Source organism: Lygodium microphyllum, chromosome 11 (assembly GCF_053477565.2).
Source record: "Lygodium microphyllum isolate KBCC chromosome 11, Lygodium_microphyllum_v1.1.10, whole genome shotgun sequence".
Lineage (NCBI taxonomy): Eukaryota > Viridiplantae > Streptophyta > Polypodiopsida > Schizaeales > Lygodiaceae > Lygodium > Lygodium microphyllum.
The window spans coordinates 39,325,549-39,352,044 of NC_141145.1; the positions used below are offsets into that span (position 1 = coordinate 39,325,549).

At 39.1% G+C, this 26,496-nt stretch overlaps 1 protein-coding gene across 1 annotated transcript; it reads right to left on the reverse strand.

The window, feature by feature from the left end:
* Positions 1-229: 229 nt before the first annotated feature.
* Positions 230-26,456, reverse strand: LOC148028727 (uncharacterized). Its single transcript, XM_087688478.1, has 3 exons — positions 26,102-26,456; positions 25,813-26,013; positions 230-418 (listed from the first exon to the last, which is right to left on the reverse strand). Exons 1-3 carry the CDS (start codon positions 26,399-26,401, stop codon positions 230-232), a joined length of 690 nt encoding a protein of 229 aa, XP_087544604.1. The 5' UTR covers positions 26,402-26,456.
* Positions 26,457-26,496: the final 40 nt, after the last annotated feature.

Genomic DNA, 26,496 nt, shown 5'->3' on the forward strand with positions numbered 1-26,496 from the left:
GCTTGTTTTCCTCCTCTTTCCCGTTGCTTTTTCTTCTCCCCAGCTTGATAAAGCTCTTCTCTCTGACAAGAAAAGCCGCTTCTCCCCACGCTAATGTTGAAGTAATATTTCTTTCTGCATATTCACGAGCTGTCGTTTTTGTGAGCCCAATGACATCGGCTTTTTCAGCACTGTAGGTCTTTGAAACATCTCCACCACAAATGAGGGCTGAGCCACCCATCTCTTCAATTCAACTAGCGACATCCTCAGCCTCTTTTGATGACCGCGCATAATTGACAAGAACCTTGCAGCTCACACTTCCCAAAGCAAGAGCAATTGCCTTCCCAATGCCTCTAGAAGCACCTGCTACAATTGCAACAGGAGCCTCAACTAACTTTGCAGCTTCCACAGTGGCTCTTCTGTCGTAGTAACCATAGATCTAACAGTTGTTATAGCGGTTGGCCGTATGATGAGGGGAAACAAGTCCTTTGATACACAAGGATTGGGCGCAAATGCACGCATACATGTCAACTAGAGCATTACAGATAAGTTTCTCTTGCTCCAAACCCCTCTCCACTATACTGCCCATGCAGAACAAAAATGCCAACACAACAACTAAGTATGTACAAAGTAACAAATGTCACACACACAACTTTGGTGGATTCCACACCTCGGATGTGCAGCAGTACGACAACATGATGTTCCTGTAAAGAATGTGATCTAAGCATTCCCTAAGTCCTTCATGTCAAAGATTTAAAGCAACATTTTCTTCAATGCATCCATATCTATGATTGATTTTTGAGTGTCATCCACAAGGAGAATCAAAATCATAAGGATGATATCCTTACCCTTCTTCTAATGTATACTCCAAGTCTATGTTCTCATCACTGTAGCTTGAGGTTAGCTTGAAGCTGCTACACCTATGGTTGCCACAATTGTCAACTATTATTATAGTGAAAATCAACAACTAGAGGATAAGTAGATGAGAAGACACTATGCACAATGAGAGAAAGAGACATAGAGACAATATAAAAAGTAGAGTGAACTATAGTTGATAATTTCATTGCTAGTAGCTATATACATACATGGTACATTAAATGAAGTAGGTGAGCTCCTATTCTAAATATCTAGGATATTTACAATGAGGACAACTATGGGATCATTTTGTCTACATGTTTGTATATCCTTATCGTATCTAGACTTTATCCTGACACCCCTCCCCCCCTCAAAAGGATTCCATAGAAAATTTAATTGAATACAACTAGATACAACTCAAAAGAAAAGAGAGCACCACTGAAGAGCATGATCTACATCTATCTATAATATCATGCTCTCCCCCCTAGAGCATGCGAACGATTTGCATTGCACTTTTGTGATTTAAGTGGAGAATGGATCTGGTGAGAAAATCAACAGCAAAGTCAAAGGAGGGTACATAATCAAGGGTGATATGAGAATTATATACTAACTCTCCTACAAAATAATATCTCATATCAGTAAGGTGGAGTTTAAGACTTAATTTAGGGCCCTGAACCATAGAGATACATGATTAGTTATCCGTGAAGATGGGAATTTACCGAGGGTGGTATCCAAAACTAATGTTCTCCAAGAGTTTCTTAATGTATGTAACTTCTTGGGCTGCCATGCTGCATGCACCATATTTGGCTTTCGTAGTAGAAAGTGCTACTGAGTGTTTCTACTTAGTGTTCCAAAAGATTGGACAACTTGCTAGAGTAATAATAAAACCTGTGAGAGATCTACGGGTAGTAAGGTCTCCACCCCAATCTGTATCCAAATATACCTTTAAAAGAAAGTCATTGTTGTCTTAGCCCCACATGAGATGTGGCCTTGAGGTATCTCAATACTCATTTCAGCTGCTTCCAATGCTCGTATGTGGGTTGATGCATAGCCTTGGAAAGAAAGTGTTCTGCATAAGATAAGTCTAGGTGGGCATAAGTAATTAAATACCTAAGATATCCAAGTGCTTCCATATAGGGAATAGTTTCCATATATGAGGATGGATTGACCTAGAGATTCTAAGCAAGAGGAGTGTACTTCCATAGTGAAGACATTCGATCGCTTCAAAACCGCAAGTTACGAAGTGAGCTTTGTACTTGTCAATGGTACTGTTTGGTTTGAGTTTTTTTCAAAGTATCCATTTTCAGCTCATTTTTTATTTCTCAGGAGGAAGAGGGACCAATGTTCAAGTGTGGTTTTGAAGAAGAGCCTTGTATTCCTCAAGCATGGCAGATTGCCATTGAGGAGGTTCATGACCTTGAAGTGCTTGAGTGACGGAGGGACAATTTGGTGCCTCAAGAATGCTATCATGAGATGGATTTTGGGCTTGTCCCAAACTACAATGTTGGCCTAGATAGAGAGGTCATTCAAGCTCATATAGAATGGATTAGGTAAGGACATGACTTCATCATCTTCAGAGTTCAAAAATTTGAAGAGAGTGATGGGCTTGGAGGAGGAGATGGGAGATGGAGGTTTGAGAGTTGTGACAATGAGAGCAGTAGGAGGGGAGTTGCTTGAAGTTGAAGACATTACAACTATCCTTGCAAACCTTCGAAGATTGGGGGTAGAGTTGGAGGTTTCTTTTCTTCTTGGATTTTCTATTTTTGTTAAATGGAGCTTCTAAGGAGTGGTAGAGAACAAAGGAGATTGTTGAAGAATTGAAGCTAGTGAGGATGGAGTGAAGAGGTCTATCATGACTGTATGTTGAGTATTGTTTCCGGATATAGTTGATATTTGAATATCATTGTGTAGCTGAAATGGAGGAAACTATGAGGAAGCTAATGAGATGGTTTGGCATGGCTTTTTCAAACTAGGAGAAATATGGACTCTCTTTTTTTCCCCTTAAGGGGTTTCTCTCACCTCTCTCCCTCTAAAAAGAGATTCCAAAATAATACTAGAATAAGAGATCTTCTACAATCAAGAAAATATTGTATTTGTATTTTCAATAGATTTCACCTATTATTTTATTATCAAACTATAGGATAAGGTCACTTTTTCTCAAAATCCTCATAACTAAAAAAATACAATTCTATTTTCACTAAAAAATGAAGCCAATAATTAATGTACAACTCTTTAATGCCCCCATGACTTTTCAACATGAAAATATATTAGAATCATTCTCATTCTTGCTTCTTAAAAGGGCAGAAGTTAAAAAATGATATAAAATGAGGTACACATCATATGTTAAGATTATTTTTTATCCAAAAACACCATTTTGACTTGAGAGTCTCCTTGTAAATTTTTTTTATTTGTGGACAAGTATATGTTTATTTTTAGGCATTTCTTCATTCCCTCTCAAAGCTCTAGTTTTGTCCAAAATTTTGTGTACTCTTCTCCTTCCCTCCTAAATATGGTTTCTTGCATACGAATTCTTCTGAAGCAACACTCACTACTATCTACAACACTCTCTACCTTGCTACAAGAAATCTCCCTCTATAGTACTATGTTATAAGATATCTTCCTCTTCAACACTCTATACTACAAGCAATCAAGTGATAATGGAGGCATCCTTATTTTTTAAATCTCTATGATGTTATTATTCTTCATAGTTGTTGTTTAATCCTTAAGTGTCAATTGATAGAGAGAGAGAGAGAGAGAGAGAGAGAGAGAGAGAGAGAGAGAGAGAGAGAGAGGGGAAAGAGAGAGGACTATGTGAGATTAACTAAGAAAATAACTGATAGAGTGATAGAGTAAATTAGGGTAGAAGATAAGATGACGTTATTGTTCTCCACTGGCCAAGCTTCTGTATAAATGCGTTTAAATATCTTTGATCATTTCTTCTGGAGGGAGAGAGAGAGAGACACACACACACATAAACACACACACATAGAATATTTTGAATAGAACAGAAGATAAGATTGGATGCTAATTAGAGGTAGATTAAAAGCTATGATTAGAGACAGATTAGAGGTTGATTAGAGTCTATCATGATTGAAATCAAGAGAAAGAGACAAGATCCAACTGGGTAAAAAAGAACATAGATATAGTGAATCAAAGGGGTGTAATTGTGTGATTTGAATATTAATCCAAGTTAAAATTGGCATATATTTTTCTTTACAAGATGTAGGTGCAAGACGTACCAAGAGAAAGAGAGATATTCACTTTCAATTGGAGGATAAATATGCACCAATGTTCAAAAGAACTATAGAAAGGGATGATGCAATAAAATACAGGATGCAACAAGAAAGATATGCAAGGAAAAAAAATAGACCTTTGGGTTGATGGGTGCATCTATCCACTGGATCTAGTCACTCAAAAGCTACCACAATTTGAAGGGCTTACATCATTTGTAAAGTTTGTTTGTGAAGGCAATGAAGGATTGTATGGATACACATGCAGACTTGTCACACAAGGATTAGCAAGGGTTCATCAAGCCTTGACAATTATGCAGTCTTTGATGGAAAAGGATAGATCATTGGTTGAGAAGAATAGGTAGAACCAAAGCCTACAACAAGAAATGTATGTCATTGAAGATACTATACAGGCTACACACGTGCAAAATATGGAGTTACAGTCTAAATTTATGGTCTTGGAGAAGGAGAATCGAAACATAAAGAGGAAGCTCACAAAAACTTTGAAGATTGGGCCCACTTTAAAAACTAAAGAAGAACATTGGCACATCCGACTAGTTAGATCAATTCACCAATTAACCAAAGGAAGTGGACAATATCATAGATGGTCAATCTACTACAATAAAGTCGTAAATTCAAGGATATTGTAGATGGTGTTGCAAGTAAAAATCTTAGGGATGTGAGAAAATTGTTTATTTCTACAGATGCTTAGGGATTATGTGACAAGGTGGGAATGAGTTCTGAGTCATATAGTATGCTCTATCAACAATTGGATATAGGATTTAAGCAAGTCTTCAAAACTAAAGGACTAATGCCTCTGCCAAAACCATTTCACGTGAAGAAGGCTCGAAAATAACTAAATGAGAAAGTTTTAGAACTAATTGGTGAGCCAATGCATCTGGAAAATACACACATATCAAAGTATGGTTCCAAAGAGGTTGCATTTGTATTGAATGCATCAAGCAACTTTGTATTGGATATATGTAGGGTTCAGATTGCTATGGTCAAGTTCTACAATATGTATATGGAAGAATGTAGAGGCTTGTCCTCAAACTTGATGAGAGTGAGATTATTAAGGGGCAAAAACTTGAACGTGTGAGTATAACACTTATGAATCGAGCGTTGGATCCCAACAACGATGAAAATTATCCTTTATACTTCAGTGTACAATCAGAGAATGAAATATAACGGCTTGCAGCATTTGAAGTACCAAAGGAGAACTATGAAGTACTTAAAGTTTTTTTAAACCTCACTAATATACCCAGTGTTATTCAAAAACAAAATAATGGAGAAATTTTACACATCGAGGGGTTTAGGGACTATCAAGTTGAATGGCATCTTGTAGGTGATTTAAAAACATTGAAGTGTATGTTTGGTTTATCAAATGCAACGAATGAAAAATTTTCGTGCATATACTACATGCAAACTAGGAAGAAAGGAAAAGATGGAAAGAAAGAATGGCTTGCTAAGGCAGGACAACAAGGTGCTCCAACACGTGATCAAAAAGTCACGAGAAATTGAATGCTAGTTCCAATGGATCCAAATTGGTGCCCTATTTTGGAAATACCACTAACAAGGATTCACTTTTGCACATTGCATTGTTTGGTTAGAATAATTGAGAAGCTAGTATATGAATATATATGCTTTGCATACAAGATGCAGCTTGTGTCAGAAGCTGATGATACATGCACGAAGGTAGAACAAGTCCTCTCTAAAGTTGGATTTCACGGGAGCCAAGCAGAAATAAAAAAGGATGAGAAAAAATCTAGAAAGAGTGGAAATATCCCTTGTAAACCATGCTTTGGCAGACCCAATACTAGGAAGTTTATATCTCCACCTCGATATGAGGAAGATAATATACTTGTAAAAAAACCAAAGAAGTATGAAGCATGGAAAAAGTTGCACCTTGCTATTCCAAATTGGAGCAATGGGAGACGAAGGAGGATTGCAAAGGCAAAAGTGTGGATACACCTAGATAGATTAACAGCTCTCTTACAAAAGTTGAGGTTTAGGGATGGTGATGCCAATACATTTAAAGAGACAGTTACTAAATTTCATAAGTCCATGGTGGAGGCATGGACTATAGACAGTATAACACACTACATGGTCAGTATTGTCACCATTACAAAAACAAAATCATCATTTGGAATTAGTTTGTGTTTCTAATCTCTCTTAAGTTGTGAAGCATATACTTGAAGCACATGGTCCATACTTTGCAGATCAAGGAAGTTTGGTAGTATGGTCAACTCAAGGCATGGAACGATCTCATTGGCAAGATCCCTTTGCTTTTCAATGGGCAACTGATCATGGAGGTGGCATCAATGATTCCAATTCTATGAGGCAATTATTACAATGGTAGTATAGGAGATTAGAGATGCGATACGAGGAAAAAGAAAAGAAGTCCAAAACCTCTCAACCAAAACCTTTCAAGTAGAATTTATAAGTATGGCAATATATGAAGTGAGAAAAGCAAGATATGAAAACAGCATAGCTATACAACGCCACACAGAATGGTTGGCAACCCAAGAGAGAGATGGCAAGAAATGGAGACCTAGATAAAGATAATACTTTTGATACATTTAGAATCCACGAGAAAGCATAGATACCCAGGATATAACACATCAATACTCCTATCTTTCACATGATATATCTTGTAAATTTTGTTTAAATTTTTGAAGGCTTGTCACTATGTTTTTCAAAGTCAATTTTGAACTATGTTTTTTAATTATGAAAAGTTGATTTCGAAATCCTAAGACAAAGGTACGAAAATTCCAAACCTTGGAACATTCATTGGCCTAGACAGAGAGGGCCATGAGGGGGGTGGTAGGAGATAGAGAGAGGCAGGTATGGGGTGGAGAAATGAAATGAAATGATAATTTTAAAGTTCATTTTCACCATAGTAAGTTTGAAAGTTTTGTACTTAAGTCAAGTCTCTCCTTTCATTTTTTCCCGTTACTCTTCACTCTACCCTCCACCTTTCTATCCTTCATCATCACAACCATGGCACGTTCCAATCTTCCTATCAAGAAGGTGCCTGCAAGAGCAAGAGGTCAGCACTCTTCTGAATCTAGTGAGTGTATTGTGAGTGACAAAGGTCCCTTGGTGGCCGACAATGGTGGCCCTACTGCAACTAATAATCATGGTGTTACTATGTCCAACAATGGTGGCCCTAGTGTGGTCAATAATGATTGTTTGCCATTTTCTAGAAATGGTGGTCCACATGCTCTAGTTGCTTCACCTCCCACTACTACTCGAGCTGGTAATATACTTCCTCTAACATAGAAGAAGCGAAGATGGAGACAAGGCACAGCTATGCTATGTGAGATAAGGAAATTCCAGAAGAGTGCCAACTTGATTATTCCTAATGCACCGTTCTCTAGGTTGGTGTGAGAAATACTGCAAGATCTATAGTTAGGGCATCATCACAAGTTATTTTCAAGAAACTACACAAGGAATGTGGGGCTATGGTCAAGCCAAGCCTTGCTTGCTCTCAAAGAAGCAGCTGAAATTTACTTGATTGATCTAATGGGTGATTGTGAACTTCATGCCCGACGTATCACTATTAAACCCATAGATATGGTTCTTGTTCCTAGGATTTGCAACAACAAGGGTGCATTTAATCTTAATATTAATAATATGCTTTGAGAAGCTACTTGGTAATTGGATCTATGTTTTTAGCTCAGGTTTGGTTGTAGATTGTAAGAAGCTTAGTTTTGGTTTATCTTTCTAGTAGACCTTCAAGTATTTGATAGCAGTGGTCTAGAAAATGGAGCTAAATTTTACCTAGCTCTAGTTGTACTTGGTGCAATGCACTATCTACTGTGTATTTCATGGTTTCGTAATACCAAACATGATATTTGATATTTTATTTTGCCATGGTTTGCATTATGCATATTTTCAAGTTTCTAATTTTAAAAGTAGTTTTGTTGAGGATAAATTCAATGCACAATCACACACACATCAGTGATTAGTTGTACATGGGCTGATACACTATATCTTTACTGTATTTAGCGGTTTGGAAACACTATATCCAATATGAAAAATTCCATTTGAACCATGACTTATTTTTTGTGAATTTTTAAGTTTCCAATATTTCACGTAATGAGGGCTGAAATGATGAATGGGTTGTCTCTCACCCATCCAACCTCTAATCCTCACTAAGAGAACTAAAGAGGGGCACCACCTATCCAAAGGGAGGATGGGCTAGGATATCCCTTTTCTCAAAGAGAATCAAAAGAACCAAGACACAAATTTACAAAAGAGAATATATATACTAGACACCATATTAGAATATGAGAGAGAGAGATGAGAGGAGAGGAAGACACGAGGAGAAGAGGTAGAGGAAGCTTGCCATTATGCTACATAATAAAAGAAATCACTCATAGCTCATCTCAAAGAGATGGACTAGCATAAGGGTATTCTAGAGTGCTCTCATGTGCTTGTCATTGTCCTTCTTCCCCCTTCTCCCATTCTCCATGGGCTCTTTATATAGCCTCCATGAGGGATTAGATTAAGCTAATCTTCTTGATTAACATAATCCTAGATGATGTATGGCATCTTTGAAAATATGGAGAATAGTGGATGGGACAAGTCCCCACCTTAGTCATTATGCAAGAAGCCAAGGGTGGTGGTAGACAAAATAGAGAAAGGGAGCTACATTATAAGAGGTGGGTGCCCAAAGCACATTATTATAATATATTTACAAGGAGGATAGAATGGAAAGTTGGTGTGGTGAAAGAAAGAAAAACATTGCATGTAGCCAGCAGTTTGCGCCTTCGTAGCTTCAAATCGGTGAAGAATCTGAAAAAAGTTTCTTCTGCAACTTTGCACACCAGGTTGAAACCGATTGAGTAACACGATAATTTTCTTGAAATTCTCTTTTCCTTGGGAGTTATTGAGATGAAAAAAAATGGCTTTCAAAAGCTACTTTGACTTTAGTCCCCCATATATATATAAATACATATAAGCATGTGACAGAAGGGGTCCATGCTTGTAAGCTTTTGTGTAAGATCCAAATGACACCATGATAAGGATATTGACTTGTGTACTAGGGTGATGTGTCCTCTAATGATGGTGATAGATTCCAAATCTTAGTGATGCAGGTGGAACCCATGTGTAGTTGCTAGTCCTTTGAAAAATCTATACACTCACTCAACTCCTAGGTGTAATCCATTTCTATCTTCACTAAGATAACCATCCCTTTTACCCTTTACATTGGCATCCCTCCTAAGAACTTGTTCCCCCCATTCGCTAGAGTTATCATAATCAAGAAGCAATGTAGCATACCTAGTGCTTGAAGAGTAAACCCAAAGTGATATGGTAAAGCTCTTGATAGGGGTTTTGGCCAAATTTTGTGGTAGAAATCCGGGTTGTAAAAAACCCGGATCAGTAGTTTGGTTGACAACACATTTACTATGCAGTTGAGCATACTCAGTGTGGTGGTGAATTTTTTTATTATCAATGAGGTATAATCTAGTTAATGTATTTTCAAAAAATGATTGAACCATCAATTTTATAAATTAAAATTTGGTGAAACTTCACTCACATGTTGGGCATCATGAAAACTCATGGATATTAAAAATTTGTCCCCATCAAAAGTCTTTGGGACACTTGTCCGGAGGCTCACATCTGATGCTCACTTGTCAAATTTGTTGATAATTCACTTTTATTGGTACTCTAATATATGCTTTTTAACTAACATCCTTTTTTTCAAATTTATGCTATAGTGCTTTATCTTTACCTTATATTGATTATACTAACATCTTTTTCTAGCTGTGCATATTACTATTGATGATCCAAAGAGTAGGATGAGTTGAGGGATGATAGATGAGGAGCTATAAGAGATCTTCATGCATATGTCTCTAGATCAAATGGCACACTTCAGAGATATGGAAAACTAAGAATTGTATCAATCATAATTTGGGCATTCTGCATATTCTACCTTAGTATACTCTAACGCATCGATCTAAAGTAGGTGGAGTCAGCACTCTAGATTGGCCATGGAGAGAGGCTCACGGGCACCTCACTCGATCGACACTGAGGAATGGACACCCAGAGAGCGGCAGACCTCCTCTCCTCATCATTTTGGGGATGGTTTTGGAGGGTGTTTTAGAGATGTAAATATTGTGACCCCATGATCAGTTGCTACTCCTCGCTTTCATACTAGTTTTAGAAAGGGTGGCTCAGGTGGGTGCTATGGAGATACCAATATAGTGTCCCTATCTTGTTGATCAAGTGGACACTTATTACCTCCAGTGTGGTTTTCTACACCTGTAGGGACATCTACTTACATGACTTTAGGTTTCACTCAATCGTTCACAAGTGCCTATGGATGCTACTTTGAGAGATAACACCCCCACAAGTACACCAAATGGAGAGGGGTCTCTTAGTTATGACTAAGAGCGTAGTCGTAGGGGGAGAGGGCACACCTTAGACATACCCCACTAAGGTATGTATACCTAATGGATAAGAAAACTAGGGCCGTTCTTATGAATGATGAGGGGAGGGGAGTGATGACATGCATAAGAGAGTTGTGCCAACAAGTATGTAGGCATAATTCTCTAGACCACTTAAAAAATATACTAGAGGGAAGCAAGGAATATAAGGAAATGTCCTTGTATAAGGAGTTTCAGATACCTATAGCAACAGACTGATTTTCCACAGGATAGATGATGGATTGTATGCATGCATACATGTCACATAGATGATCAGATGCTCACAAGGCAATCAAGAGTGGTGCTTCAAAGCTTGAGTGGTTAAACATAGAGGATTGGTAGAGACTCAGGGGAGAGGAGGCCACAGACTCTCTAGGACGATGGCGACCAACAACGGGAGACATCAAGGGTATGGTTGGAGGCGGGGGTCATGCATCATCTAGAGAGTGGTGAACATAGAACTTATTTGAAGGATTTTATAAGTTTCCTTTTGGTTGTATTCATTTTCTTATTTGGTATACTACTTATACCAATAACCTTATTTCTAACAATGCTACTTTGTTTTTCGTGCATCACTCGACCACAAACCATGATCCTACAGGTTCGGAAACTCAATATGTAGAGAGAAACGGTCTCACTGCACTCATCGATAGATTATATGTGCATAGTGGCCTAGTAAGTCATATCTCTTTCATGTTTTCAATTATTAGTCTTTTTGTGCTGCATTATGTATTGTGGATTAATCTCTGGTTTTTTATATTGCAAAGTTCATTTGATGCTCCATTGTGTGGCAGGACAAGTTCTCAAATGGTGATGAGCTATAGCAGTTGCTTGGATTCATGGAGCGCACATCCTTTCCTTGATCCATGCAAGCTCTTTCTATAAAGCTTTCCTTGGATATATTTCTCATCCTTTGTATAGACTCACATTTTGTGGTATTTATGGATACATTTCTCAGTTTATTTTGGACTCTCCTCTCTATCATTCCTTGTAGTTTTATGAGATATCATAATTGATATTGTACTTAGTTGAATATTGAATCAATAACTCTTTCTTCCGACCATCTCATAATGTATGTGCTTCAATGAAAATTATGTACTCAATTTATAAAGGCTTTATTGTTGAGAAATATGCAATCACAATCCTATGATAGCCTCTTTATATGAAGTAGTAAGGCAAGGAACATGCAATAGCCTAGAAATACTGCCTTGTATCCCATAGGCACAGTGAAAAAAACTGGTACTATCTTGCAACTATAAAAGAATGTACTTGACAATCATTTGAATATGAATGCTATTGTACTTTTTACTTTGTACTTTGTACTTTCACTCTTGTCCATGTCTACTCAATATTGTGTTTATGAGTCCAAGCTAATCTATCTTGGAACCTAATTCACTTGAGTAAGAGTCTTGTCTAGTCATTTGTGATCATGCTTCTTGTCCATGAATTCCAACCTCCATAGATAACCTTACTCAAGATCTATTTTTCTCAACGTGGTATTAGAGCTATGGTGAAAATGGTTTAGCTTTGCACATTGCTCTTTCAACTCTTCTCAACCTAAGCTTAGCTCAATTCTAGCAGATGACTTCATCTTTGCACTCCATCTTCACTCTACTCTTCTTGACCTCCATAGCTAGTAGCACCTTGCTCACTTGGAGCAGTTAGATGTCTTCATCTAAGAAATATCCTTATTGGCTTTTTTTTGGAGACCTTTCACTCTACTCATGGAGCTTCTCCATGGTACTTCAATATCTAACTTTAGTGTCTCTTCTCTCTAGCATTATGTATTTTTCTTGTCCTTGTTCAAACTATGCCCTTGCTGTCTTGTCATATGGCTCCCGTCATTTCTATACATTACATTGTGCAATGCTAAGCTACACCTTAGGGATTTTGAAGCTTACCCTCTAAGATTCTTCCTCACCAAATCTTTTGTGAAATAATTGCTTCCTTGAGCCATGCAAACTAAAAGATTAGTCAGATTCAGAAACCCTAATTATGACAGCCATGGCCACTCAACTTCAAGCTCATTTTTTACTTGATTTACTCATTTCTCTTAGCTCAAACAAGTCAGTACCACTTTGATTCACTGCTACACTAAGACTTCAGCAAGATTTCTACATCAAATGAGCAAGGAGAGGAGGATTTAACATCAAGAATCAATATCAAAGCTCAACAAACATAGTGTATTTTGACACTCATTTAGTGCTTCTTGACAGTAGACTTACTTATGATGTCTTTTGACACACTCAAGTGCAACTCAATTGCTGGTTCTATCTCAATTTTTTGAAGCTAAATCTTAGCCATGGGAATGACCAACATGAAGATTTTCTTATGGATGCCTTCCATGAAGAGTGAAACAACTCCTCTTGCTCGTTACTACACGGAAAGATTGTTTGCTCTACTTGCAGGAGGAAATAGAGTTGGCTACATCCAAGTGAAATCAATGATTTTATCTAAAGATTTTGGAGATGTTTTAGACACCGTGGTCATCATGCAACACTTGAATCTTATGACCTATTTGCTTGAGGGAGACTAGAAGATAAAAGACAAAGGAGATGCAAGGAAAGTGAAGACCTTCAAAGTGAAGAAGAACAAGGAAAAGAAGATTTGTTATGCTAAAAGAAAATCACAAAAATCTTACAATGCCATATGAAGATGAAGACCACAAGGGCCTATCGATCCTTGTCTCCAAATTTTACTAGACCATTTTTAAGCATTATATGTACTTGCATTAATGCTCCAATCATAAGCCTTGTAACCTCAAAGTGAGCGCACAGAATAGACAGAGGAGATCAAGCATATATAAAGTATGAAGCTTCTTGTACAAGGCACTACAAGGATTTAAGCCTATACCGATGGCGGGTAGCGATGCGGGTACTGGCGTCGCTATTTGCAAATAGCGATGCTCCATAGGAAAAAAAAACAAGTCGAAACCGAGCGCGGGTTTATTTCACGTTTTTGCATCTTATGTTTTGAGAGCGAGAGAGAGAAAGAGAGCAACCATCGTGAGAGAGGGAGAGGAAGAAGGCTTGCCGCTGCCGCTGCCATCGCCGTTGTTCACAAAGGAGAGGAGGAGCCTTCATCGCGAAGAGGAGCCGCCCACAGTCGCAATATCTCATCGGTGAGTCTCCCTCTCTCCTTATTTTGCTTGTTTAGGGTTTAAATCACTTTCTCTTTTGCTTGTTTAGGAGAGGAAATGAGAGAGAAAGAAAGGGAGAGAGAGAGGGAGGGAGAGAAAGAGAAAGAGAGAGGGAGAGGGAGAGGGAGAGGGAGAGAAAGAGAAAGAGAAAGAGAAAGAGAAAGAGAAAGAGAAAGAGAGGGAGAGGGAGGGGGAGGAAATGAGAGAGGGAGAGAAAGAGAGGGAGAGGGAGAGGGAGAGGGAGTGGGAGGGAGAGTGCATTCTCTCTCTCCCTCTCTCTTTTGCTTTTGGAGAGTGTTAGGATATATTGTGAGAGGGAGAGGAAATGAGAGACAAAGAGAGGGAGAGGGAGAGGGAGGGGGAGGAAATGAGAGAGGGAGAGAAAGAGAAAGAGAGGGAGAGGGAGAGGGAGAGGGAGGGAGAGTGCATTCTCTCTCTCCCTCTCCCTTTTGCTTTTGGAGAGTGTTAGGATATATTGTGAGAGGGAGAGGAAATGAGAGAGAAAGAGAGGGAGAGGGAGAGCGAGAGGGAGGGAGGGAGAGGGATAGGGAGGGAGAGGGACGAAATGGAAGAGGTTGTGGGCAAAACCTTTATGGTATGAAGGAGATGCTCTCAATAAAAGGCCATCTTTGTCTCTACTTTCTATATCAATGCTATCCATGTCTTGACATCTAATTGAGCAAGGTCTATTTTTATGACTTGTATGTACTATTAACCACCATCATCTTTGTCTTCCAAAGGTTCACTATTGATCCTCTATGCATATAAAATGTTTGCAATGCATCCATGTGTCTTTAAAAGCCCTCAAGAGATTCTGCAATCAATACCACATCATTTGCATACAATAAAATGGATATCAATATGCCTGCTAATTGGTCCCCCCGAGCCTACATGCCCCATGCTCTATTCTCATCTCTCTTTGCCATGTTCTACGCTCATATTTCTACTTAGGCACACTAACCGATTGTAATGATTTACTTTTGACATTTTACTATAACTAATTACAATTCAATTATGTTATTCTATATATAATTCTTGTGAAAAGAAAGTTTTGCTCTTCTATCAATGTGTTTTCTTTGTAATAATATTTTTAATTTGGTAAAAGTATAACATTCTACCTCTTGAGAATGTTGGGGTTTTGCACATAATTACTTGGTGCATCATTTGTACCAGACAAAAATTATTGTATGTTCTTCTTTTATGAACAAAGAGAAGTAGATGCATGATAATGTATGAACAAGATGTAGACTCACAACTTCACAATAATACAAGTAGCCCCAACAAGTACTACTAGGAGATCATCTAGTGTGTTTGTATCGTATACGTATACCCATTCTTATGTTTATATAATGGCAAGTACCTTTGTGACTAAAAATTTCAAGGGCACTAAATGAGTTTTTGAGTTTGTCCACAAAAAATGGCATCAGATGAGTGTTGACAAGAAAGAATACTCCTCCATAGCTGCATTTGTCCTCTCTTTATGGATGCATATAGGGGAAAAGGGTAGGAGGTGACCTCCCTCAGCACTTCAAATTCCAAGTCACTTAGGATGGTGGGAAATTGAAGCATAGTCATATGCCACATAGGTAAAGGAAAAGAGTATTGATGTTGAAACTATTTGTAAGGCCCTCTTCTTTGATAGGAACCAAGAAGAAAGACATAAATTTTTTAGGTAATCTAAAGCAATCATTCTATGTCAATGGAAGCTTTATGCACTATTGAATTTTTTTCTACTTGATGGGGGAGGTGCTAATAGATCCAAGACAAAACATCAAGACAAAACATCAAACCACCCTACAATAGGCGTACTGCATCCAATGAGTATCAAGAGAGCATGTACATGTCACAATTAGTCCTATTGTCTCACTATAATATATCTAACAAATGGCTCATGTATCATCCAATGATAAGAGGCATGAAGTGTCTTAAATTAATACTTGATGTGAGAAGTGACAATCAAACTCAATGAGACTAAGCTTCAATCTCAATCCAAGTGCATTCTAGAACCTCCAATAAACAATGAGTGAAGGGTTTTCCCAAATTGTATTACAAGTCATTAAATTGTTTGTTGTAACGTAAACAAGATGGAAAACGAAGAAGGTCCTATTGTTCAAGATTGGGAGGCGTATCTTAATGAGCGTGTCCCATGTCCTTGCTCTCAATGCAAGTTGGCAATTAGACAAAAACGTCGATTGTCTATAGAACACGTACTACGATTTGGAGAGTTTCAATCTGAGATCATTGATTAGGTGATTGCAGATTTTTAGCAAATGGTAATTTGAAGTTAATATCAATCATGCATCGTGCTCGCAAGCTAATTGAATACCATATACAATAAGATTGGGTCTGGCTGGCAAATTTTCTATCCAGGGAGGTGATGTCTCGTCCCAAGGGGGAGTGCACCCTTTGTGGCCAATTAGAAGAGTTCGTGGGCGTGCAATGGATGGAGTGCAAGAGCCAATCCACCACTCGCAAGGCCAATCTATACCGTCAATGCCAGAGAAGACATGCAACCTTCTAGACCTACCTACAATCTTGGAGCCTGAGATGGAGGCAATGATCGATGCATTGATTCCCATGGATGTCAAGATTTCTGATCCAATTAGAGAGGAAGCATCCATACCATTATATGATGGGTGCCGAGTATCTCGGTTGAAGACACTACTTGCACTCTTAAGTATGCAAGAAAAATATGGGTAGAGCGATATGAGTGTGACCGAGTTGTTCAGGTACCTTGTACATACGCTTCATTGATTTTTTTTTCGGCACTATTATTACAAACATTTGTGCTTTTTCAAGGTGTTTTATGATTTTTTTTCAGGTTATTGAAATATCATATATTAGCACCTGCAAATACCATGCCTGAGTCTCGTGATGATGCACGACATGTTTTACGAAAGCTTGGCATGGACTACAATAACATCCATGCATGTATCAATGATTGCTGTCTATTTCAAGGAGAATACGAGACTATGGAGACATGTCTAAAGTGTGGTGATCATACGTATCGACAGGACTTGCAAGGGCAAACCATCCCTCAAAAAGTTCTCAGACACTTTTCACTCATCCCCTGCAAAAACCACATGTTCCGTACATCCGGCATAGCGAGCTTGACAACGTGGCATGCACAGAATAGGTCCACGGATGGAGTTCAACGAATATCAGTGGATTTGTGCGCATGGAGCCACATTGACTCTACCTTCCCAAGCTTTGCCTGAGAGCCAAGGAATCTTCGGCTCGGTCTCGCAATGGATGGCGTGAACCCATTCGGTCTGTGCTCAACTTCTTACAGTGTGTGGCCTATAGTCCTTGTCAACTAAAACATCCCTCCATGGCTTTCCACAAAGAAAGGACATCTTTGCATCCTTAGCTTGCTCGTCCCAGGCCACTACAAAGTAAAAATTATGGACATGTATCTTCGTCCATTAGTCGATGAGCTTAAGGTTTTGTGGGAGGAGGAGGTCACTGTGCAAGATATGAGCAAGCGCGATGGTCGGCGGTCAACCAATATTCGAGCCATTCTCATGTGGACGATGCATGAATTTCTGGGATTGGGAGAGTGCTCAAGTGAGCAGGCCTCCGTTCTCGCTGGTAATATCTATATTTATCTCATTCAATCAAGTATTCACTAGGTCGTGGTGTTGGAACAGGTCTGGTTACCTCAGGTTATTATGCATGTCCATTGTGCGGGCCACAGCTAGACTCCCAAAGGTCACGAACCATGAAGAAGATGGTATATCAAGGACACGTTGCTTTCTTGCCGGAGGATCATGAACTCAGGGAAGGCTTCCTTGGACGACTTCCAACATGTATGAATGCCGCAAGCTAGTACAAGCTGAAATGAGAGAGGGAGAGGAAGGCCAAATTGTTGGAGGGTATTGATCTTTTGCAAAATTTTTCTTGTATTAGGGCCTTTATTTGCCCAATGACCGATTTGTCCACAAATGAAGCAAGAGTTAGGATTTTGTGAACATATTTGAAATAGCCGCCACTTAGAGGGAAGGATGTTAGAAGATATTTGCTTGGTTTTAAAATTTTTATGGGGATTGGATTTTCTGCAGCTATAGCTTTGGTGGAGGCAGCCAAAATCTTTAGTATAGATACTTTTTGTGCAAAATTTCATCAATGGAGATTGGGTTATCTTTAAGAGCTTCTTTCCCTTGATTTGAGTGCAAAGATTGTCAATCACCTTCTGGACTATTTGGGTGATTATATCAAAAGAATGCTCATAAGTAAGCTATTTTTGCTCCATTTTATGTGCAACCATCATGGGAATAGGACTGGAAAGGGAGTTCAAAGAGAAACTCTTGTTATTGGCTTCATGTTCACCATTGAAGCAATATAGAAGATGTCTCATGTAAATGACATAGTCTTCTATCTTGTTGATGTTACATAAGCAGGCCTGGTGGGGAAAGCTTTCATTGCATCTCAAGCTTCATCATACCTGTTACCCACCCATTTAGAGACTAGGATCTCAAATAATATCCCGTCAAGATTGGGGTCTCTTTGAATGGTAAACTTAGCATTAGAGTTAGCGGATTCCCACCAATAGCAAAGATCTCGAGTGAAGCCATGAGTAATGTGATTGATAGCATTTACCTGGGCAACTCCTTGGTTTCTATGCAAAGAGCAAAAATATCCAAACATTGCATGGAAAACATATTCAATTTCTATTTGTGAGAGATTATGGAAAACATATTCAATTTCTATTTGTGAGAGATTATCAATATTCCATAAGGGAAGATTACCAACTTTTTGCCTCTTGGGCTTGTCTTCTTATTTGGTTGGATCACCTTTCATCATGTTAAGCCAAAGAGTAGGAGAACAATCTTTAATGTTAAAAGGACCTTCATTAAGAACTCGTTGGAAGGTGTCTTTGTCGAAGGAAGGCAAATCTTGAGTGAGGTTTTTGATACAGAGGTTGGGATTTGTGGAAGGGGATTCGGAGACCTTTTCTGAATTTACTAGTTTTGTCCTTATCTTGAGTTCTTTTTGAATCGAAGGGAGATGAGTAGGATAAATACCTTTGATTATACCATAAAATTTAGTCCCTTTGTCATATTGATCCATTTGATCTTCTACTTCTTGAATTGTTTCATCATCCCAATCAGAAAGGTCATGCCAATCAGGGGGATCTCCAACAGCATCCTATCCGGGGATCAGCACTGGTGGGGAAGAATGCAATCCATTAGAATTATAGTTGATATTAAGCCCCTTAAGATAATGTGTGATCTCATGGGCGCTCTAAGAGGAGTCACGATTAGTAATTTTTGCATAAGAAGTGGAGCTAGGCACATCTTCAAGGATGGATGCAGTTTTCTGATCATATTCTAGATCTTTCCAATGGGTGAGGTCAAGGCGATGGACTTCGGTTTGCTCATGGGGATGATCTTGAAAGAAAAGGCATGTCTTGTCTTTTCGAGAAGTGAGTTTGGGCCTTTGGAATTTCCATGAACATTCTTCTGGGTCTGCTATAATTTCTTCACAAGTTCGAGAATCTTCCCAATGTCGCCGATGCTTTGCTGCAATATAGACCTTTTCTTCAAGCAGATGGTTGGTCGGTTCTTCTTTGAAATGGATAATCCAGTCTTGAAGCTGATGAGGGTACCCCTTAGTAATGTGAGGTTGGTGGAGACATAATGGCTGTCATAATTTCCATGTGGCTTAGTGAACGCACGGAGTTTTGATACATAAAAACATAATGGCTGACATACTTTCCACGTGGCATGAAAAGGACGTCTCTTAAAAACCTATTATACTGTAGCCATGTGAATTCCTTTATAGATCTATTCACTTTTTCACATGGGTTTTGATGTACAAACACTATTACTGTAGCCATGTGAGATCCTTTGTACAAACCCTATTACTATAGCCATGTGAGATCCTTTACGAATCCTTTTCCTATCACATGGGTTTTGATGTACAAACCCTCTTTTCTCAGGCATCTGGCCCTAACTTCTAGCCCTCTAAACTACCCAAAAGATGTATAAAAGGAGGACCAAGACTTGAAGAAGGGACTAAGTTTTTCATTTTGTTCATAGTGGTTCTTAGTTTTCTAGGACGTGCTCAACAAGCCTCTCACACCTTCTCTCTCAAGCTTCCCTTGTACACACCTTGTCTCTCAAATCTTCTTCTCCAAGCTTCCCTTGTGCAAACCCTCTTCCTCGAGCTTCTTCCCCAAGCTTCCCATGTGCAAACCCTCACTTCCTCAAGCTCTTACCATTACGCCACTTCAAGCTTCCTTCCTCCATAACCTTAGGCCACTCCAAGATTCCGTACTTCCTTACTTCTTCAAGCTTCCACATCCTCTCAAGCTTCCTTCTTCCTTAAGCTTCTTACCCTTTAAGCCTCATACTCCTTCCTCTACCATTTTTTCCTAAGCTTTGTACTCCATCAGCACCATGCTCTCTCTTCCACCATACCTTTCCATACACTCTTGTAACTACTCCTTCCGCCATATCCACCTACTCCATGTACCCTTCTCTACCTTGTACAAGAATCTTCATACTTTATATATGGTTGGTCTCCTCTATCTAGTGTCATTGTCTCTTGCGTGGCTTTTCTTTATTTATTTGTGTTGTGTCTCCATGTGTTTATTGGTTTATATTAATGCAAAGGGATGTACTTGTATGTACTTAGTTAAGGATATTTATATGGTTGGTTTTTCCATGTCCACACAACAAGGTTCTACTCATGACAGCCTTTATACACTTAATGTTTTTTATGGTTGTAATTGAGGAGGGGTGTTGAGAAATATTAAATCACACTCCTATGATAGCCTCTTTGTATGGAGCAATAAGGCAAGGAACAAGCAACAACCTAGAAGAGCTGCCTTGTATCCCATAGACACAGTGAGGAAAAGTGGTACCATCTTACAACTATAAAAGAATGTACTTGAGGATCATTTAAATATGAACGCTATTGTACTTTGCACTTTGAGTCTTGTCCATATCTACTCAAGATTGTGTTTATGAGTCCAAGCTAATCTATCTTGGAACCTAATTCACTTGAGAAAGAGTCTTATCCAATTATTTGTCATCATGCTTCTTGTCCATGAATTCCAACCTCTATAGCTAACCTTGCTCAAGATCCGTGTTTCTCAACATTTATGGATTATTGTTTATCACATGGGTTTGGAAGGGTGGCAAGAAAGTATACCCTGCCATCCTTTTTTTTTCCCTACAATCGTGGCTATTAGCATCACAAAGATACTTACACACGTCACTATATTTATCGTTAAATGCACAAAAAAATATCACTATCTACATCGCTATGTGCATCATGAATATAGCGATGAAAATAACGATGTATTTGTAGAGACATATATACCGATGATTTTAGTAATGATGGGGGTAAAATTTTAAATGAATATTTTCGTCACTTTAGACATCAGTATATGGCCTAAATCTTATAGCGAGGCATCCTCAAATAGAGCTCGCATACTATATAGAAGTCTAGCTAATATTATAATTTATGATACATATGCCAGCCATCATTGCGCATGTAAGGATTTTGAGATGTTTGTGTTTCAACTACATTACTTTATTAACTATTTCATTCCTTTATACCACAATTTAGTTCATATGTCATTACAACTATATCCATAATACAGATACACACAAATTACATATATATATATCTTTGTACATCTATCTTGATGCACCACACATTGCAATACTATGTACACAATCAAACATAGATATATAGTCATGCATATGCTATAGCTATAGAGACACATTGAGAATGTATCAATTACATGAAGATACATTTTAAAAAAAAGAGCTATGGTATATATGTATATATCTGTAGATAAATTAAATGCATAGTATTAGTAGTTAAGATTTACAATTGTAGACATTTTACAATATCTAGAAAAATAATAAATTGTAAAAATTATGTATAAGTTAATTTGATGATTTTTAACCACTTAATTACAGCACATATGTGTAAATATTTATGTAAGCATAGTGGTGTATGTAATCGCACAAATTAATATAATCATAACCTTATTCTTTCCCATCATGATGTGGTTGTAATTTCATATTACTAACATTATATAATGTAGACATGATAAAAACATAATAAAACTTGCTTTGATATAAATCATGTGTAAGTTAGTTTGATGATTTGTACTCCTTCAAGTATAGCACATGTGTGTAGGTGTTTATGTACGCATAGCTATGTTTCCATAACTTCAATTAATATAATAAATATATTATTATTTCTCATCATTTATGACAATGTTGCTATGAGAGTATGTTCTCTCAATATGACAATAGCGATGGTACCCAAACGAAAAAAAGCGGGCCAAAACTTGAGTGCGGCATTTTGTGGAAAAGAGAGAAAGAGGGAGAGAAAGATAGAGAAAATTGCATCGTGCATTTGAGAGGGAGAGGGAGAGAAAGAAAGAAATAGGGAGAAGGAGAGCTTCTCATCACCACTGTAGCTGTTTGCAAAGAAGAGGAGGACATGCACAAAGGGCGAAGAGGAGCCGCCCAATCCATCCTCGGGCCTTTGCGGTGAGTGCATTGCTCCCACTTGGTTTGTTTTTGTTTTTTCTCCTTTTCTTTTGCTTGTTTTTGTTAAAAATGATGTGTAGTGAGAGAAAAAGAGAGAATCTGAGAGCGGGAGAGGAAATGAGAGAGGGAGAGGAAGAGAGAAAAAGAAACAAGGAACGAGAGAAAGAGGGAATAAACATGAAAGATAATAAAGAAAGAGAGAAAGAGAGAGAGATGGAGGGAGAGAGGAGAATAAATGGATAAAAAACAAAGAGAGAGTAAGATCTTGTTCTTTAATTTCTTTTTTTCTTGTTTGTAGTAGTAGTAGTAGTAGTTCTTTAATTTCGTCATTTCTTGTTTGTAGTAGTGGTAGTAGTACTAGTACTAGTTCTTTGATTTCTTCTTTTCTTGTTTTTTGTTGTTATAGTAGTATTATTATTAGTAGTAGTAGTAGTAGTAGTAGTAGTGGTGGTGGTGGTGGTGGTGGTGGTGGTGAGAGAGAGAGAGAGAGAGAGAGAAAGAGAGAAAGAGATGTTTTGTTAAAGGTACACCTTGGGTGTGTTTGATGCTTCAGGAAGGCGAGTAGTAGTAGTAGTGGTGGTGGTGGTGGTGGTGGTAGAGAGAGAGAGAGAGAGGTTTTGTTATAAGTGTACCTTTCGTGTGTTGGAGAAGGCGAGTACTACTAGTAGTAGCGGTAGTGGTGGTAGTAGTAGTAGTAAAGAGAGAGAGAGAGAGTATATATATATATAGTTAAGGGTGTACATTAGGTGTGTTCGACGCTTCAGAAAAGTGCGGAAGGCTTGTGTATCCAAGCCTGATAAAGCGAAAGAGAGATTGGACTTGGAGATGAATTGATGGTTTTATTGACATGCTTTGCGCTACCTCCTCCTACGCTCTACATATCGAGTCGCACACAAATGAAAAAAGGTGGCGAGGTCCAGTGCAATGCCACATGACAGAAACACTTCGACATAGGGTAGCTACTCCCTCGTCCCCATGCATAGAATATTAGACTTTACATACTCTCTACCCGTCCTTAGGTGGGTAGAGACTTTACATATATTAATTTTGTTGAGTTACAGGAGAAAAAAAACTATTCTCAACAATTTAATAAAGAAAAAAAGAATGATAATAAAAATAAATTGTTTGTTATAATGTAGACCAAATGAAAAATGATGAAGACCATCATGTTCATGATTGCGAGATGTATCTTAATGAGTATGTCCCATGTCCTTGCTCTCAATGTAAGCTAGCAATTAGATGAAAATGTTGATTGTCTATGGAACACATACGATACTTTGGTGAGTTTCAATCAAAGATCATTTATCATGTGATCTCAGATTTTGTGCAAATGGTAAGAAAAGTGTATCATCAATCATGCATTGTATTTGCACACTAATGGAATATCAACAAAAATATTAGATGTGGCCATAAAATTTATTATAAGGAGGTGAGGTCTCATCCCAAGAAGGAGTGCACCCTTTGCGGCCAGTTAGAAGAGTTCGTGGCCGTGTGATGGATGGAGTGCCTGAGCCAATCTACCCCTTAGAAGGTACACTACAAGATATAGACCTTATAGCGATGTTTAAAGCGACGAAAATACAAACAACAAAATTTGCCCCCGTCGTCGCAAAAAGCGTCGTTATTGACGACGCCATAGAATCGTTGCTATATGCGTCGCTATATGCGTCGCATTTGCGACACTCATAGCGACGCATATAGCGACGGTTGCAGAGTATTTGCGATGCTTATAGCGACGCGTGCAGTAAATTTGCGACGCAAATAGCGATGGTAACAGAGAAAAAAAAAATTGATATAGCACTGTGTGCTGTATGAGAGCCATACAAAATAGTTTCTACACTGCTGCATACAAAGCGTTTGCAAACAAAAAGAATGTATACTGAAATCATAAAACTGATACATGAAATAAATACATGATATCGCATAAAATGCGATTGGTACAATCATGAAACGATATCACTAATACATAGAAAATATCTACATAGATCGGGCGACTAAAAACTAAAGGTGTGTGAGCTCTAAGGATCCAAGGGTGAGCTACAAATCCTCGTCCCCCGAAAGCTCGTCCCGCTGCAAAGGAGCATCAAACGGATTCTGCAGAAAAAGAAACAACATATCAATCCACCATACAATAATGCATTCAAATATCTCATGGTAACTACGGACAAGAAAAATGAGTGACTTACAGGGCCGCCGCGTCTATACAATCGGTCGATCAATGCCCTGAGACTGTGCCTCTCTGCATATCGAGTCTCAAGGCCTTACGGATCGCGATTTGTAACGGAGTGCTGCAAAGAAAACAAAATGGTAACTGTTAGAAACATGATTGTCAGTACAAAGAATATCTCAAAAAAACAAATAAGCAAAACAAAAGAGAAACTTACAAAGTCCTCCAAATATGTCATGTGGCCGCCACTCCCAAGATGATGTACCGATCCAGCCTCGATTCATGCCCTCGCCGCCTCTTGCTGCTGACTCCAACGTCCTGGCGAATTTGTAGCCTCCTCCCTCAGTCGGCGCTTGTTGTCTGCATCTAACCACTCGGGCTTTGGAGCCCCACTCTTGATTGCCTTGCGTACGTCGGATCGTCTATGTGACATGTATGCATGCATGCAATCCATCATCCAACCCGTAGAGAATCTATCCACTGTGGCTGGCACCAGGAACTCCTCGTGCAAGGATGCTACTATGTAGTCCTTGCTCCCCTCCGGTATGTTCCTCCAATGATCCAGGACGTTGTGCCGAAAAACTTGTTGGCACAACTCCCTCATGCGAGCCAAAACCCTCCTCCCCTCATCATTCATGATGATGGCTCCTGACCTGCCATCCACTAGGTATCCATAACCCCTAGGAGTATGCCTAAGATGGGCCCTCTCCCATCTCCATCCACGCTCTTGGGCATATCCAAGAGACCCCTGTACATCCGGTGTACCGACGGGGGTACCCTCTCCCGGAGTGCCACTCAAAGGGGTGCCACCAAAAGGATTGCCACCAAAAGGCGTGCCATCTGCCGACGGCTGCGCAAAAGCCGGAGTAACTGGAGTGGACGTCCCCACAGGTGTGACAAATCCTGGAGGTGACGCAACTCCAGCTGAACGATGAGACGGAGACACCACGTCTGTGTCTCCACAGCAGCACCCCCTGATCCTCCTGCAGTCGCAGTCCCTCCCTCTGGCCCAAGTCGCGAGCGTCGAGATCGTCTGCTCGAAGCTGAAGCATCTGATCGCGCTGAAGCTGATCTAGCAGAGCGCCCTGACGAAGAACGAGACAGCTTCTGATCTGCCATCTCTCTGAATCTCGCGAGCTGATCTAGAGACATGCGTGCCATCATGTCCTAAAACTCCTCATCGCTCATCCCTCGACTCATCCTAAAAATGTCGATACCTGCACAGATAAAAAATGATGTTAGAATAATCAATTTAAACTATACAAAGCACATTAATATAAATCATTTTTGAAAAATCCCTCTTAAAATGCATATCTTATCTACCTTTATGGAAGATCTAAACAACGAATTGAGTAATACAATTCTCCAAGAATGAAGTATTCTATGGTCCCATGTTAATCTCCTGACACAACTCTGCATACACTAGAAGGTCGATAGACATGTCACCACAAAAGAACGAGTCTGCCTCGTTCTCAAAAAATTCTATGACTTCTGTATTTCCATCATTGTTAGCCGATGCGGGCTCCAAGCTTGCGGTGGCCTCCACCCCTTGTAATATCGATCCCTCTATTTGCATATTTTCTTCATCTATGCCTGGAACATCGCTTTGATCATATACTCTCGCACCTCGAGGAGTTGAAGGTATAACATACCACCATCGAGGTTGTCGGGGGTTTGGATAGAAGATTACCTGTTCACAAACACTTACAAAGCGACTTCAAACCATTGTGACATAAACCATGTCGTATTACAATTAGCAAGCAAATGACTATTTGTACCTGTTCACAATGGGCTGGCAACACAAAGGTGTCGCGCAAATCCATCCATTTTTTTTCGGAATCTATTTCGAGAAATCCAGATGGACCTTGTCGAATTGTTGCTCCAGCTCCTCCAAGTACCACTTTGAACCGCTGCACATCGAATAGTATCATGGAGAAGCTATGATAATCCACCGTAATAATACTTTGCAAGTTCCCAAAATACTCCATCTCATCCACAACCGTGTTCGGATCCGTTGCTCGTCGCCGGCTCTCTTGCTCAAACCTTGCCATGACACCACAGTCCATTGTGGTGCGCATTTAGTCAATACGCTCCACTCGAAAATGTCGTCCGCGCGACCACGCTGCACTATATATTTTGTACTGCACATTGAAACACTCAAATTAGATGTAGC

Coding starts and splice junctions, on each gene's coding strand:
- LOC148028727 (XM_087688478.1), bottom strand. CDS start 26,401: ATGCGCACCACAATGGACTGTGGTGTCATGGCAAGGTTTGAGCAAGAG. Junction 26,014..26,101: donor TGCCAGCCCATTGTGAACAG/GTACAAATAGTC, acceptor GTTTGTGAACAG/GTAATCTTCTATCCAAACCC. Junction 419..25,812: donor ACAATGATGGAAATACAGAA/GTCATAGAATTT, acceptor AACAACTGTTAG/ATCTATGGTTACTACGACAG.